The sequence below is a fragment of the Esox lucius genome, chromosome 16, assembly GCF_011004845.1.
Source record: "Esox lucius isolate fEsoLuc1 chromosome 16, fEsoLuc1.pri, whole genome shotgun sequence".
In the NCBI taxonomy this organism is placed as follows: domain Eukaryota; kingdom Metazoa; phylum Chordata; class Actinopteri; order Esociformes; family Esocidae; genus Esox; species Esox lucius.
The window spans coordinates 30,402,978-30,415,979 of NC_047584.1; the positions used below are offsets into that span (position 1 = coordinate 30,402,978).

The window sequence follows — 13,002 nt, forward strand, 5'->3', positions numbered from 1 at the left end:
CACTATTCCTTTTTGCCTGTGCAATATGTCCATGTTCGGCTTCATTCTTTTTGATTATTTTGTTGTTACTTGAGACTGAGTTACTTCAAAGTAACAGTCTTTTTTCACGCTGTGTTTCTGTTATTTTGTCCACCTCCGGTTGTGTACGTTGTATCAATACTGCATCTGTGAGGGACATCTGTCCAAAGTGACAGCAACTTTCTGCTTCAAATATAAAATATCCAACTTTACACAAAATACAAATCAACAATCATACTTTTTTTCACCAAAGCATCTATGCTAGCTTGCTTACGAACCGATGAGATGAAAGAATACATTTCTTCCAATCGGTTTTCCCCTCAGAGAGCAGAGGTGTTTTTGTCTCACCTCAGAGCTGATTGTCACGTCCTTGTTAATGTGGTCTGGGGGCGGAGCATGAGGTGATGATGTCACTCCTCCATTCTTCACCTGCTTCTCGGAGGGAAGCCTCGTCCACCCAGCGAAGCTGTCTGCAGACAAGGAGAGGAGAAAGAGACAGACAGACAGACATTCACGTTGTCTGATTAAACACTAAAAGCACTGAATACTCTCATTGCACCAAGAAACCAATTAGTTTGATTCAAGGTGAAATTGTCACTGAATGTACGGGGAAAACAGTCCACTGTGCTATTATGCTAAAGGATAACAATCTGTGTTCCTGTGCAGATACCACATATTGATCACAAGCATTAATAAAGCCAACAGTAGTTATCACACCGTGGGCTGACAAAGAGGTGGAGGTCTGACTAGTGTCCGAAAGTTTACTGATTCTAAGGTGAAATTCTGAGCAAAACAGCTAACCCACACCGCACTTTCCCCATAATATTCCCCCCAGGTCCTTGGTGTAAATTAGAAAACTTTAAAACACTCTCTGTAGCTGATATAAAACAGGTCCCTCAACATCAACAAGACAAAGGAACAGATCGTGAACTTCAGAAAGGCCAAGAAAGACCCGTCTCATCTACGTCGACCAGGATGCAGGAGAGTGAAGAGCTTCAGGTTCCTATCTCCAATAAACAAACACGACAAGCAGACAATTCTGAAGAAAACTTGTCACCTCCTCTTCGCCCTTAATAACAGGCTGAGTTGTCACGGGACCTCAAACCCTAAGAATGTAATGCAGGTGTGACGCTGGGATACTCTTGACAGGCTACTTCACTGTTTGGGAAGACAACTACACCGCCATCGATTGCATGGAGCTTCCTAAGGTGTACCTCCAGAACAGGAAGTGTCAGCAGAGGACATTAAAGGTGTCACTTGGACTCTGGCCGAGGCCATACACTGCTCTTTACGCTACATGGCAGTCAGGGCGTTGTACCACTGACAGGACCCAGCACAGCTTCTACCCCCAAGCCGTGAGAGCTCATGGAGTCCAGGAGGATTAAAGAGTCCTGAGGATTGATGCTAAAGCGTTATCAACTTGCTACCTGACAACTTATTACGAAATTTGTCCTGTCAACATATTCCCGTTTGTCCTAACTCTTTAGTACCGACTGCTGTATATTGACTACACACACACAAATATTTTCATATATAACATACATTTTTACATTTAGGTAATTTCGCAGAGGCTCTAAACCAAAGCGACAAACATTTTTGTGTGCATATATAATTTTTTTGACAATGAATATACAATATACATAAAAATGCTAATCTCACACATGCAAACACACACACACACACACACACACACACAAACACAGTAATTGCATACATATTTGCTGCTACTGTTTGTTATCCATCTACTCTACTATAATATGTACAGCACATAAATACAATTCCTATCTACAGTAAGTACAGTACATAAATATAACTCACCAGGCACTCTGTGTGAATAAGTTATTGGAATTCATATAATTTAGTTTTCATTCCTTGTTTTTGTTTTTCATATCACTGGGTGAATCTTCACTGTGCTATTATTTTTACATTTTGATTTATTTCAATCTGCATTTCTGGATAAACGGCCTTTAAGTGATCTACACTAGTTGTTAATGAATCATATTCACTGTTAGTCTACTCTAGTTGTAAATGAATCATATTCACTGTTAGTCTACTCTAGTTGTTAATGAATCATATTCACTGTTAGTCTACTCTAGTTGTTAATGAATCATATTCACTGTTAGTCTACTCTAGTTGTTAATGAATCATATTCACTGTTAGTCTACTCTAGTTGTTAATGAATCATATTCACTGTTAGTCTACTCTAGTTGTTAATGAATCATATTCACTGTTAGTCTACTCTAGTTGTAAATGAATCATATTCACTGTTGGTCTACTCTAGTTGTTAATGAATCATATTCACTGTTAGTCTACTCTAGTTGTTAATGAATCATATTCACTGTTAGTCTACTCTAGTTGTTAATGAATCATATTCACTGTTGGTCTACTCTAGTTGTTAATGAATCATATTCACTGTTGGTCTACTCTAGTTGTTAATGAATCATATTCACTGTTAGTCTACACTAGTTGTTAATGAATCATATTCACTGTTAGTCTACTCTAGTTGTTAATGTATCAGATTCACTGTTAGTCTACACTAGTTGTTAATGAATCATTTAACTGTTAGTCTACATTAGTTGTTAATGAATCATATTCACTGTTAGTCTACTCTAGTTGTTAATGAATCATATTCACTGTTAGTCTACTCTAGTTGTTAATGAATCATATTCACTGTTAGTCTACTCTAGTTGTAACTGAATCATATTCACTGTTAGTCTACTCTAGTTGTTAATGAATCATATTCACTGTTAGTCTACTCTAGTTGTTAATGAATCATATTCACTGTTAGTCTACACTAGTTGTTAATGAATCATATTCACTGTTAGTCTACTCTAGTTGTTAATGAATCATATTCACTGTTAGTCTACTCTCGTTGTTAATGAATCATATTCACTGTTAGTCTACTCTAGTTGTTAATGAATCATATTCACTGTTAGTCTACTCTAGTTGTTAATGAATCATATTCACTGTTAGTCTACTCTAGTTGTTAATGAATCATATTCACTGTTAGTCTACACCCGTTGTAACTGAATTTGAATGGCTTGCATGAATAAACTCACCTGATGTCCCGATGGAAACATGGTTGGGGTCCAGGCTCATTTGCTTCTTGAACTGGTTCTGGTTCTGGTTGTGAGTGTGACTGGAGATGTTGCTATTACTCTGGCTGGACGTCTGCTTGTGGATGGGACTCGGGTTCTGGGTCCGGTCCTGACTGTCCGAACGACCCAAAGAGACATGCTGAGCGGCCTGGTACAGGAATGGAGAGGATAGACTTTAAAGTCCCTGTTCTGACTGACTGCCTGACAGACTGCCTGACAGACTGCCTGACAGACTGCCTGACAGACTGCCTGACAGACTGCCTGACAGACTGCCTGGTAATAAACTTCTGAATCCGGAATTTAAAAAAAACGTCTGTCGTAGGCCAACAGCGAGTGAGGATAAAGACAGGCCAGGGCGTCCCAGCCGAAGCCTAGTGGTCACCTGGCTAACGTTGTGCTGGAGGATGTTCAGACACTCTCCCAGGCAGGACAGGGTGGCTGCAGACGTGGCCTTGAGGAGGAGCAGGTCCTGGTCCAGGGAGGACAGGGGTCCACGGGACGGCAGGGACTCTATGGAGTTCACCAGGCTCTTCTGCTGGCCCTCAGCTTGGCTCATTACCTGGAGGGAGAGGAGAAAATGAGGAGTGAGGAGGAGGGTGGAGAGGGGATTCGGGGAGAGAGGGCAAGGAGGTGCGTGGAGCGTTAGTGTGAGAGTAGGACACACACGAACACACGAACACACACACGAACACACACACACACACACACAAACAGGGTTTGAATTAAGGAGGGATTGGGGGGGTTGAACATGTATATATCGTTTTTAGTTGTAATCGTAAATATTACAATATATTTACCATATTCATTCCTGGAAGAATCTTTTAATACGATTTCAGACACACCAAAAGTGGACCATACCATTTCTTAACCTTGACAATAGTAGAACGTCTCGTCTGCCTGCCTCACTCCCAACATCGCAGTGGCTGTTTTTGTAATGAAAGCCTGTCCTACTAGAACAGGTAAAGCAGAACTTTGAAGACATGTTCATTCATTCAATATAAGGCTGAATGATATTGAATGAATAATTAACTGTCTGTCTTTAATTTCAGAACATTTGGAGAAGATCAAGCGGCTGACTGAAGAAAAGGTGGCGCTGAGGGCACAGCTGGCTCTACAATCAGGTAAAATCCAGACCATAGTTACGCTACCATCTTGTCTTCATGAAACTGCATTTGTCTGAACATGTGCCCTTTACTAAAATGCAATTCTGTACAGCCTTTCTGAAATTACATGTATATGGCAGTTTTTTTATTTCACTATTAAGCTATTGATATTTCATTGTGCTTTTTAGCTTCTGATAAACGTCTGACTGAAGAGAATGTCAATATGTCATATATATATATACATATATATTTTTTTATTTTTTTATTATTTTTAACTGCTGCTATTTACAGTGTTATGTATATGATCGTAATATTTTGTTTTGTATTGTATTATGTTTATTTTGTATTGTATTATGTTTATTTTGTACTTTTTCACATTCAAATACTGTCATTTCACTATGTCTGTTGCTGGACACGTTTACTTGCACTATTTGATTTTTTAAAAATGTATTTCAATTCATTTGCACGTTTATTTTGTATTCTTGCTGTATAATGCATAATGCGTTTTTCTGTATGCATCTTGCAATATTTTATTAATTTATTTAGATTTGATTCAGTTCATTGTCATTTGTGATATGACCAAAATTATTGTAAAGGATTATTATAAATAAAACCTAATACTGGGGCGTGAGGCATCCCGCTGGGTTTAGTGCATAAAAGCGGCGAGCCACCAGTTAGCCGCGGATCATGGTATTGTTGGAAGGCATTGTGATGAAAGCGGCACACTTTGCGGAAACGCTCGGCGGCCGCGGAAGTAGAAAGCTATTTGGCCGTCGGTGGGCCACTGGTGTGTTGCTTGCTGGGATCAACATTTCTGTGTATCGCCAACCTTATATTGATGAATAAATATACAAGAGATGCAAATTCTCAGCAAATGTTGGACAGCTTGTGTGCTAGTAAGATTTTTTCTGATGCTCTCTCTCCCTTCAAGGGAGTTCCTTGGTTACGCTAGCACGTTTAAAAGTTATTTATTCTGTCTTAAACTGCATAGAAATTGTAACAATAGAAATTTGCTAATGGGTTCCTGAATATTGCCATTGGTTGGTCAGCAAATCTGATCTGTCAATTCTGTCATAGATTTCCCCTTATTAGCATGTTTTCTGACTCACTGTGTGGCTTGGCATTTCAGCCCAGGAAAGTCAACCCAAACCTCTGTGGTCTGATTTGATATGACTGATTTGATCTTATATTTTGTATTTGGTTACTTTGAGGACTGAAACATTAGCCTAGCTACAACTTAAAGGCATAGACCACCCAAAGAAATCAGCCAAACTTGTCAGCAGTTTTTTTTTTACCTTGAAAATATACTAATAGTCTATGTAAGGTGACAAATTTAGATTATTGAAGGGATCTATGCCATTAATGTTAGCCGGGCACTGGCCTAGATGCTGTATGGTAGTAACACATCTGCCTACCTCCTTGGCATGTTGATAGTGTCTTTGGTTTTGGTATTGTGTGGGTCTGTGTTGGAGCAGAAATTATCTAAAGACTATCTGCCAGTATTGGACTAGAATACTTTGTTGTTGACACCTGACTACAAAGGTTGTCGCATGGTTTGTGCTCCATGAGCTGATGTAGTGGATTGGATTCATCATAATCTACAGACTGCAGAGATTCTGTTAAAAAACCCAGATACTGTAAGGATTGTAAGACTTCTGTTCACTGAAGCACAGGCCTGCGCTGTACTGGGTTCCCTTTACTCCCTAGAGAAAAAGTTGATCCCTAATTCGCACTCTGCACGCACACACGTGTGTTGAAACTAGATCCTCTAGATGCTGGTCATGACGAAAACGAAAAGCCATTCATGGGGAGTTCTTCTGCACTGTTCAACCTGACGTGAGTATTATTCGTTTTGGACGCACACCCCAGTGTCGCCTTGGTAACGTAGATCGCAAAACGAAAGTTAGTCTTTAAATCTCCCCTGAAAACTGCAACCTCTGCTCATCTCATCAGATAAGCTGCGGAGGACGATGAATAGGTGAAATTAAAGGCACAGGTCACATTGGGATGACGGAAAAGTCTTCAAAGGGATGGAGCCAATGACCTAAGAGGGGCATTGATGTCTCATTCACCTGTCTGGGAATCATGAACACCCCCCCCATGCTATCTATAAATGTCTCTGTAAATCCCCTAGTTCAGTCACTGTCTCCGTAATTATAATCCCATCTGGCACCTCAGACAGCCGTCAAGGTGGGCCGGGACAGGATGATGCCGAGATATTTAGGACACCAGGGATTGATGGTTACGCCTGAGGCTGTGGTTATAGCCCCCTCTGACTGCCTCTCACTCTCTCTCACTGTACTCTGGGGAGTGCTCCGTGTGACTCATCAGTGGTGCGACAGGGTCAGCTGAGGTAGCATGAGAATGGGATTTCACTCACATGCACACTCGCAGACAGAAAAGCATACAAACACAAAGGTGAGAGAGCGGGGGAGGGAGGGATGTGATACAGGCCCCATGTAGCTCCATTGGTAGAGCGTGGCGCTCGCAACGCCAGAGGTTATGGGTTTGATTCCCATGATGGCCTGAGTCGCTCTGGGTAGGGGATTCAGCTAAATGTAAAAAAATAATAATAAATGAGATTGGCTGTGGATTATAGCTAGACTCACTGGAAAATAATGGATGAAGAGAACGTACAATGCAAACTCTCCAAGGTAGGGCTTGTAAAGATAGAAATCTATGAAAGAGAACAGAGGAGGGAGGTCCAAAGGGCTCTGAAGTGCACTATATAGATAACAGGTACCATTTGGACCGCACACTACGTCTGCCACAGGACGGCAACTTCAGCCTCGCTTCTGCCGCCAGCAAATCCCAACCTTTCAGTTTTCTCATCCCAACCTTCATGAAAAATGGATACGCTTTATTTCTTTCTGTTCTTCATAAGGTAGAGAAAGTCACCATTTTGTAATAAACTAAAATACCAAAAGGGGGAGGAAAGAGGAGGTTCTTTATTGCTCCAGGTTGGGTCCCTATTTTATTTAAACTGTCTTAGGAGAGAGAGAGGAAAATAAAAAAGAGAGAGGAATGAAAGTGCCACATTGAATTGAAAATGAGTTGTAATCAGCTTTCCATGAAATCTAGTTTATATATACTAGACACAAACACACAAACAGACTCAAACATCACAACAGAAATCCTTGCAATTTTGATCTTGCAAGAAACAAAAGACAAGAGGTTTCTTCCTCTCTGCTTTTCCTCATCTCTACCCATCACTTAGTATCTTTCTCCCCTCTCTCCATCCTTTTTGCTCCCTCCCTCTCCTTCTGTCTTCCTCTCTCTTTCTCTCTCACACCCTCCATCTCTCTCCTGTATCCGAGCTTGGCCCTGCTATCCCAGGGGGCTCGCAGCGTTCTCTCTCAGCAGGCAATAGACCCCATGGACAGGCAAATACACACACACACACACATGGAACATTTTCCCTGGACTCTGAGGATTCCTTTGTTCTCAGCTAAGATCTGCAGCACGAAGTCAAAGTCCGATACAGTATGAAAGGAAAGCACCAAAGATATGCCAGAGGCAGATAAAATGCATTATATTCTTTCCCACGGACTCCCTCTCTTTTAGTCCTCTAAATCCTTCTCTCCTTTTACTCGACATATCTCTGGCTTGCTCTCTCTCCTCTCGCTCTACCTTTCTCTCTCCTTTAACCTATTTTACACTCCCCTCTTCCTCCTCCCCCTACCCCTCTGCCCCTCTTCTTCTCCTCTCTCCCTTTCTCACTCCTTTCCCTCCCTCTGGTCTCTCCTTTTCTATCCCTCTCTCTCACCCTATTTTTATCTGGTCCCTTCTATTCCTCTCCAATCTCGCTCCCTTTCTTTCTTTTTCTCTCTTTGCTCAGTTAGAAGGTAGGTTGGACATGTAATTTAAAACCAAGGAAAGAGCTAAAAGAAGAGGGTGAATCAGCACCCCTGGATATTCTGATTAGTGATGTCAACCATTCTGAATTGTTTTGAATGCTTGAATTGTTTCAGAAATGAGTAAAGCTTAGTCTCTACCTTATTCAATCAATCAATCAAATGTATTTATAAATCCCTTTTTACAACAGCAGTTGTCACAAAGTGCTTTACAGAGACACCCGGCCTTAAACACCAAGGAGCAAACAACAGTAGTGTTGGATTTCAGTGGCTAGGAAAAACTCCCTAAGAAGGCAGAATTTTAGGAAGAAACCTAGAGAGGACCCATGCTCAGAGGGGTGACCAGTCCCCTTCTGGCTGTGCTGGGTGAGATATTAAGTGTAACACTTGTCGTGGTGTAGTGTTGGTTAGGAACCAGGCGCAGGCAGTAATCTCGTTTGTGGGTTTAATACTCAACAAACAAACCAAACACGAACGGAAAACAATACTAATGACTGAATGAAATAAAAGTGCGCAACATGCGTCTTAGCAATAAACATTCAAACAGTACATTAAACAACACTCACCGATTAACTAAGCGACAGCAACAATGATCCACAATGTGGGGAGCAGAGGGGAAACATATATACACATACAAACGAGCTAGATGGGACCTGGTGTGGAAGATTGGAAACATGTGACAGTCCGGGATGTGTTCGTGAGATATGGGAACTTGTGAAAACATGGCACGGTGGCGCTGCTGCTCACCTCACCATGACATTAAGAGTCCAATTGGAATAATAAATACATTTCTCTGGGCTAAATCCAGAGTCTATTTGATTCTAGACTAGGTCAAAAGTATGACCAGGTGGACAAGTACACAGACATCAACCAAAGGGACACCCATCAACCGCAACCCCCCTGAAAGAGGGCCGAGTATTGCCAGCAGCGTACAGCCCAACTGCACAAGTGCGCAACAGAGAGACAACAACAAGCCAGTGACTCTTCTCCCAAAAGACATTGGAGGGAGGGCATCCCAGTGGTGACGAGAGCCCACCTGGCAAGACAGCAAGGGTGGACAGTATCAAGCCTACTGGTCACCTTCACGCCCCCGGGCCAGGCTACACCTAATTATAAACCGTGCTGTAGAGATGAGTTTTTAGTAGACACTTGCAAGTTTGCACTGAGTTTGCATTTCTAACCTTAATTGGCAGATCATTCCACAGTAGTGGAGCTCTATGAGAAAAGGCCCTGCCTCTGGCTGTTTGTTTAGAAATTCTAGGTACAATTAAAAGGCCTGCATCTTGCGATCGTAGGTTACGTGTAGGTATGTATGCCTGGATCATTTTTAAGTAAGAGCAAGTCCATGTATTGATTTATAGGTTAAGAGTAAAACCTTAAAATCAGCCCTAACCCTAACAGGCAGCCAATGTAAGGATGCCAGGACAGGAGTAATGTGTTCACATTTTTTTGTTCTAGTTAGGATTCTAGCAGCCGTGTGCAGCACTAATTGAAGTTTATTTATTAATTTGCCTGGATAACCAGAGAGAAGAGCATTGCAGTAATTTAGTCTAGAAGTAACGAAATGGATACATTTTTCTGCATCAGTTTCAAATTTTTGCAATGTTTCGAAGATGAAAATAAGCAACTCTTGAGACATATTTTATATGTTCTTCAAAGGAGAGGTCAGGGTCAAGGGTAACGCGAAGGTTTTTTACAGTTTTTTGGGATACGACCATGTAGCCGTCGAGGTTCACAGTGAGATCTGCTAACAACGCTCTTTGTTTTTTGGGTCCTACAACGAGCATTTCTGTTTTCCTTGAGTTTAAGAGCAAGAATTTCTCTGTCATCCACTTCCTAATATCTGAAACACATGCTTCCAAAGTAGCTAATTTAGGGGCTTCTCCATGCTTCATTGAAATATACACTCACCTAAAAGATTATTAGGAACACCTGTTCAATTTCTCATTAATGCAATTATCTAATCAACCAATCACATGGCAGTTGCTTCAATGCATTTAGGGGTGTGGTCCTGGTCAAGACAATCTCCTGAACTCCAAACTGAATGTCAGAATGGGAAAGAAAGGTGATTTAAGCAATTCTGAGCATGGCATGGTTGTTGGTGCCAGGCGGGCCGCTCTGAGTATTTCACAATCTGCTCAGTTACTGGGATTTTCACGCACAACCATTTCTAGGGTTTACAAGGAATGGTGTGAAAAGGGAAAAACATCCAGTATGTGGCAGTCCTGTGGGCGAAAATGCCTTGTTGATGCTAGAGGTCAGAGGAGAATGGGCCAACTGATTCAAGCTGATAGAAGAGCAACTTTGACTGAAATAACCACTCGTTACAACCGAGGTATGCAGCAAAGCATTTGTGAAGCCACAACACGAACAACCTTGAGGCGGATTGGCTACAACAGCAGAATTGCAGGATATGCCATCCACACTAACAAACTGATATCTTTCAGATAAATAAGATTTAAACCAGGCCATTAGAAGGTTTGTTACCTTCACGAGTGCAGTCTCAGTACTATGATGGGAACTGAAACCGGACTGGAGTATTTCATAAATGTTATTTGTCTTTAGGAAGGCATTCCGTTGTTGCATGACCTGCACCCTATCTCATGTTAAGGCTATAAGAGTGAGACTCCTGTCAATGTTCCTAGATAAAAGAAGAGCACCACTCCAGCTAGGATGGAGTCCGTCACTCCTCAGCAGATCAGGCCTGGCCCTATTTCTGGGACAGTCCCAAAAAGAAAGCCAGTTATCTACAAACTCTACCTCCTGCGACGGGCAGAACTCCGTTTTCAGCCAGCGATTGAGCTGCGCAAGTCTGCTGTAGAGCTCGTCACCACCCCTAGCTGGGAGGGGGCCAGAGACAATTACTATCTGGACCGTGGCTTGTCTCCTCTAAAGAATCAAGTCTCCGTGCTCACTCTCTCTCTCTCTCTCTCTCTCTCTCTTCCTCTCATCTTTCTTCTCTTCCACATTCGCTCTCCCACTCTATCTCTGAATTCAATTAATTAGACTTTATTCACATGGAAAGTTAGGTTATATACATTGTCAGGGAATACATAAAAGAACACTAGCCAGACCAGTGGCAGACAGAGCAACTATAATGCTAATGTCAAAATACAATAACAAAATAATAACATGAAACCATTGTCACTATTAACGTCTGCTACATCTACAATAGTAAACAGAATAGTAGTAAAATAAATAAAAAAATAAAATGCAAAAATGGTTGGATGCTAGAATATTATACTAAATCTCCCCCTCCCAGCCTCGCTCCTCACTCCCACCCTCTCCTCACTCCCACCCTCTCCTCACTCCCACCCTCTCCTCACTCCCACCCTCTCCTCACTCCCACCCTCTTCTGCAATGTTCATTGCTCCATTCCCGGCTGGTGTTTTGGTGCAGTGGTATGGTCTTCAGACCCTTGAGTGTAACAGTATCCCCTCCTCCTCTTCTCCACCATTTCCCTCTCTCGTTCTCCCTCTTAGAGGAACTGAGCTAAAGCCTCTCATTTCAGGATTCTTATTTTGTAACGGTGGTGTGCCCAGGTTATACGAGACGCACCGCGTACTGTGACATACTTGCGTGTCAGTGCTTGACAATGCCGGGGAAAATAAATCTATACAAAAATAAAAATGTAATGTTAATAATACAGTTATAATAAATATACAGTGACAAAACACATTATAAGTATCTGGTAGAGTGTTTACATAAATATTTACAGTGGTGTAGGTGTGCTGTAGAGTCTCTTAGTACCACACCATGTGCTTCAGAACGGTTCCCGGTCTTAGACGAGGGTCCTTAATGCTACAGACTCTGGTCATGCATCATTTTGGATAGATGGCGGTGGTTGTAGAAGCTCTGCCACAGGCTGGGATCTGCATTCATGTGCGCATAGGCTCAGGGCGTAGGGGTGCAGCAGCCCACCCCCACTCCACCGTAGCCTCTGCACTCCCCCGACGAGATTACAAAATTCACTTTCCGCCTGACGGCTGTGGGGGAATGCGATCTGTTGTGTGTCGTTGGGTGCTAGGCTATTATTCGCTTCCCGTCGATCAAAACATTCTATCGCCTGTTTCAGGTCAGTGTTCGGAGAGGACCCAGGGAGGCAGACTTTTTTTTTTGGTCACCTTAGGGAGTAGAGACACCCACTTGACAACACGGGAGGCATCGACGGTCCATGACACGTTCTCGACTGTGTAATCCAGGTTAACCCAGAAAACGTAAGTAGGCCTACTAACTACCATAAAGATGGCCTAGGATAAGAGCACACGCAAAATTATTTACAATGTAAATGTCACCCAATTCTCCTGTAGTTGATCAGATGCTTAATTGCTACGTTTTAAGAGATGAGCGGAACCAGAACGAAGAGCTTCACCTTCTCCGTTTCCAAATTGGAAGCCGAAGTCTGTAGGCCAAATCTCCCCACCCCTTCCGAAATGAGAAATACGGTCACACCTGCAGAGCCGAGTCAACATGCATTTAGGCCTGTCTATGCTCAACCAATGAATACAGGAATTGCTGATAAGGAAAGTCTGTTACCCACCGAGCATGATAATCAAATAAAAGTTAATATTTAAAAGCAGTATGGTTAAAGACGTGGAGTAGGTTTTAGGGTAGAAAATACTGAACCCGCAGTAGTGTTATTAAAAATAAATGCTTGATTATCAAGCCAGTTTTACGGTCTGACAGGCTCAGTGTCAGTCCCTATCTTCCCTATCCAGGTTTATCTCAGACACACAGAAGGGGAGAAACACAACCCCAGAGACCAGCCGCAGCAGGGATTTATTCCCTTTCAAATTCACATCAACCGAAACAGAAGTCGTCTAATCCCAGGGGAGAGTCGCGGCTGTCGGAGGAACACGGCGGCGCGGTCGCCCGGCCATATCTCAGGACTCTGAGCCACGGAGAGGGACTGGGACGGCGTGACACCGG

The 13,002-nt window shown here is 42.4% G+C and overlaps 1 protein-coding gene across 3 annotated transcripts in view; it reads right to left on the reverse strand.

The window, feature by feature from the left end:
• Window positions 1–13,002, reverse strand: part of osbpl10b (oxysterol binding protein-like 10b) — a 58,938-nt gene that overhangs the window by 26,822 nt on the left and 19,114 nt on the right. For all 3 annotated transcript variants that reach the window (XM_020054938.3, XM_020054937.3, XM_020054936.3), the window contains 3 exons: window positions 3,499–3,675; window positions 3,078–3,264; window positions 367–488 (listed from right to left, as the gene is read on the reverse strand). In XM_020054938.3, coding sequence (XP_019910497.3) covers window positions 367–488; window positions 3,078–3,264; window positions 3,499–3,675 — 486 coding nt within the window. The remainder of the gene's footprint in view (window positions 1–366; window positions 489–3,077; window positions 3,265–3,498; window positions 3,676–13,002) is intronic.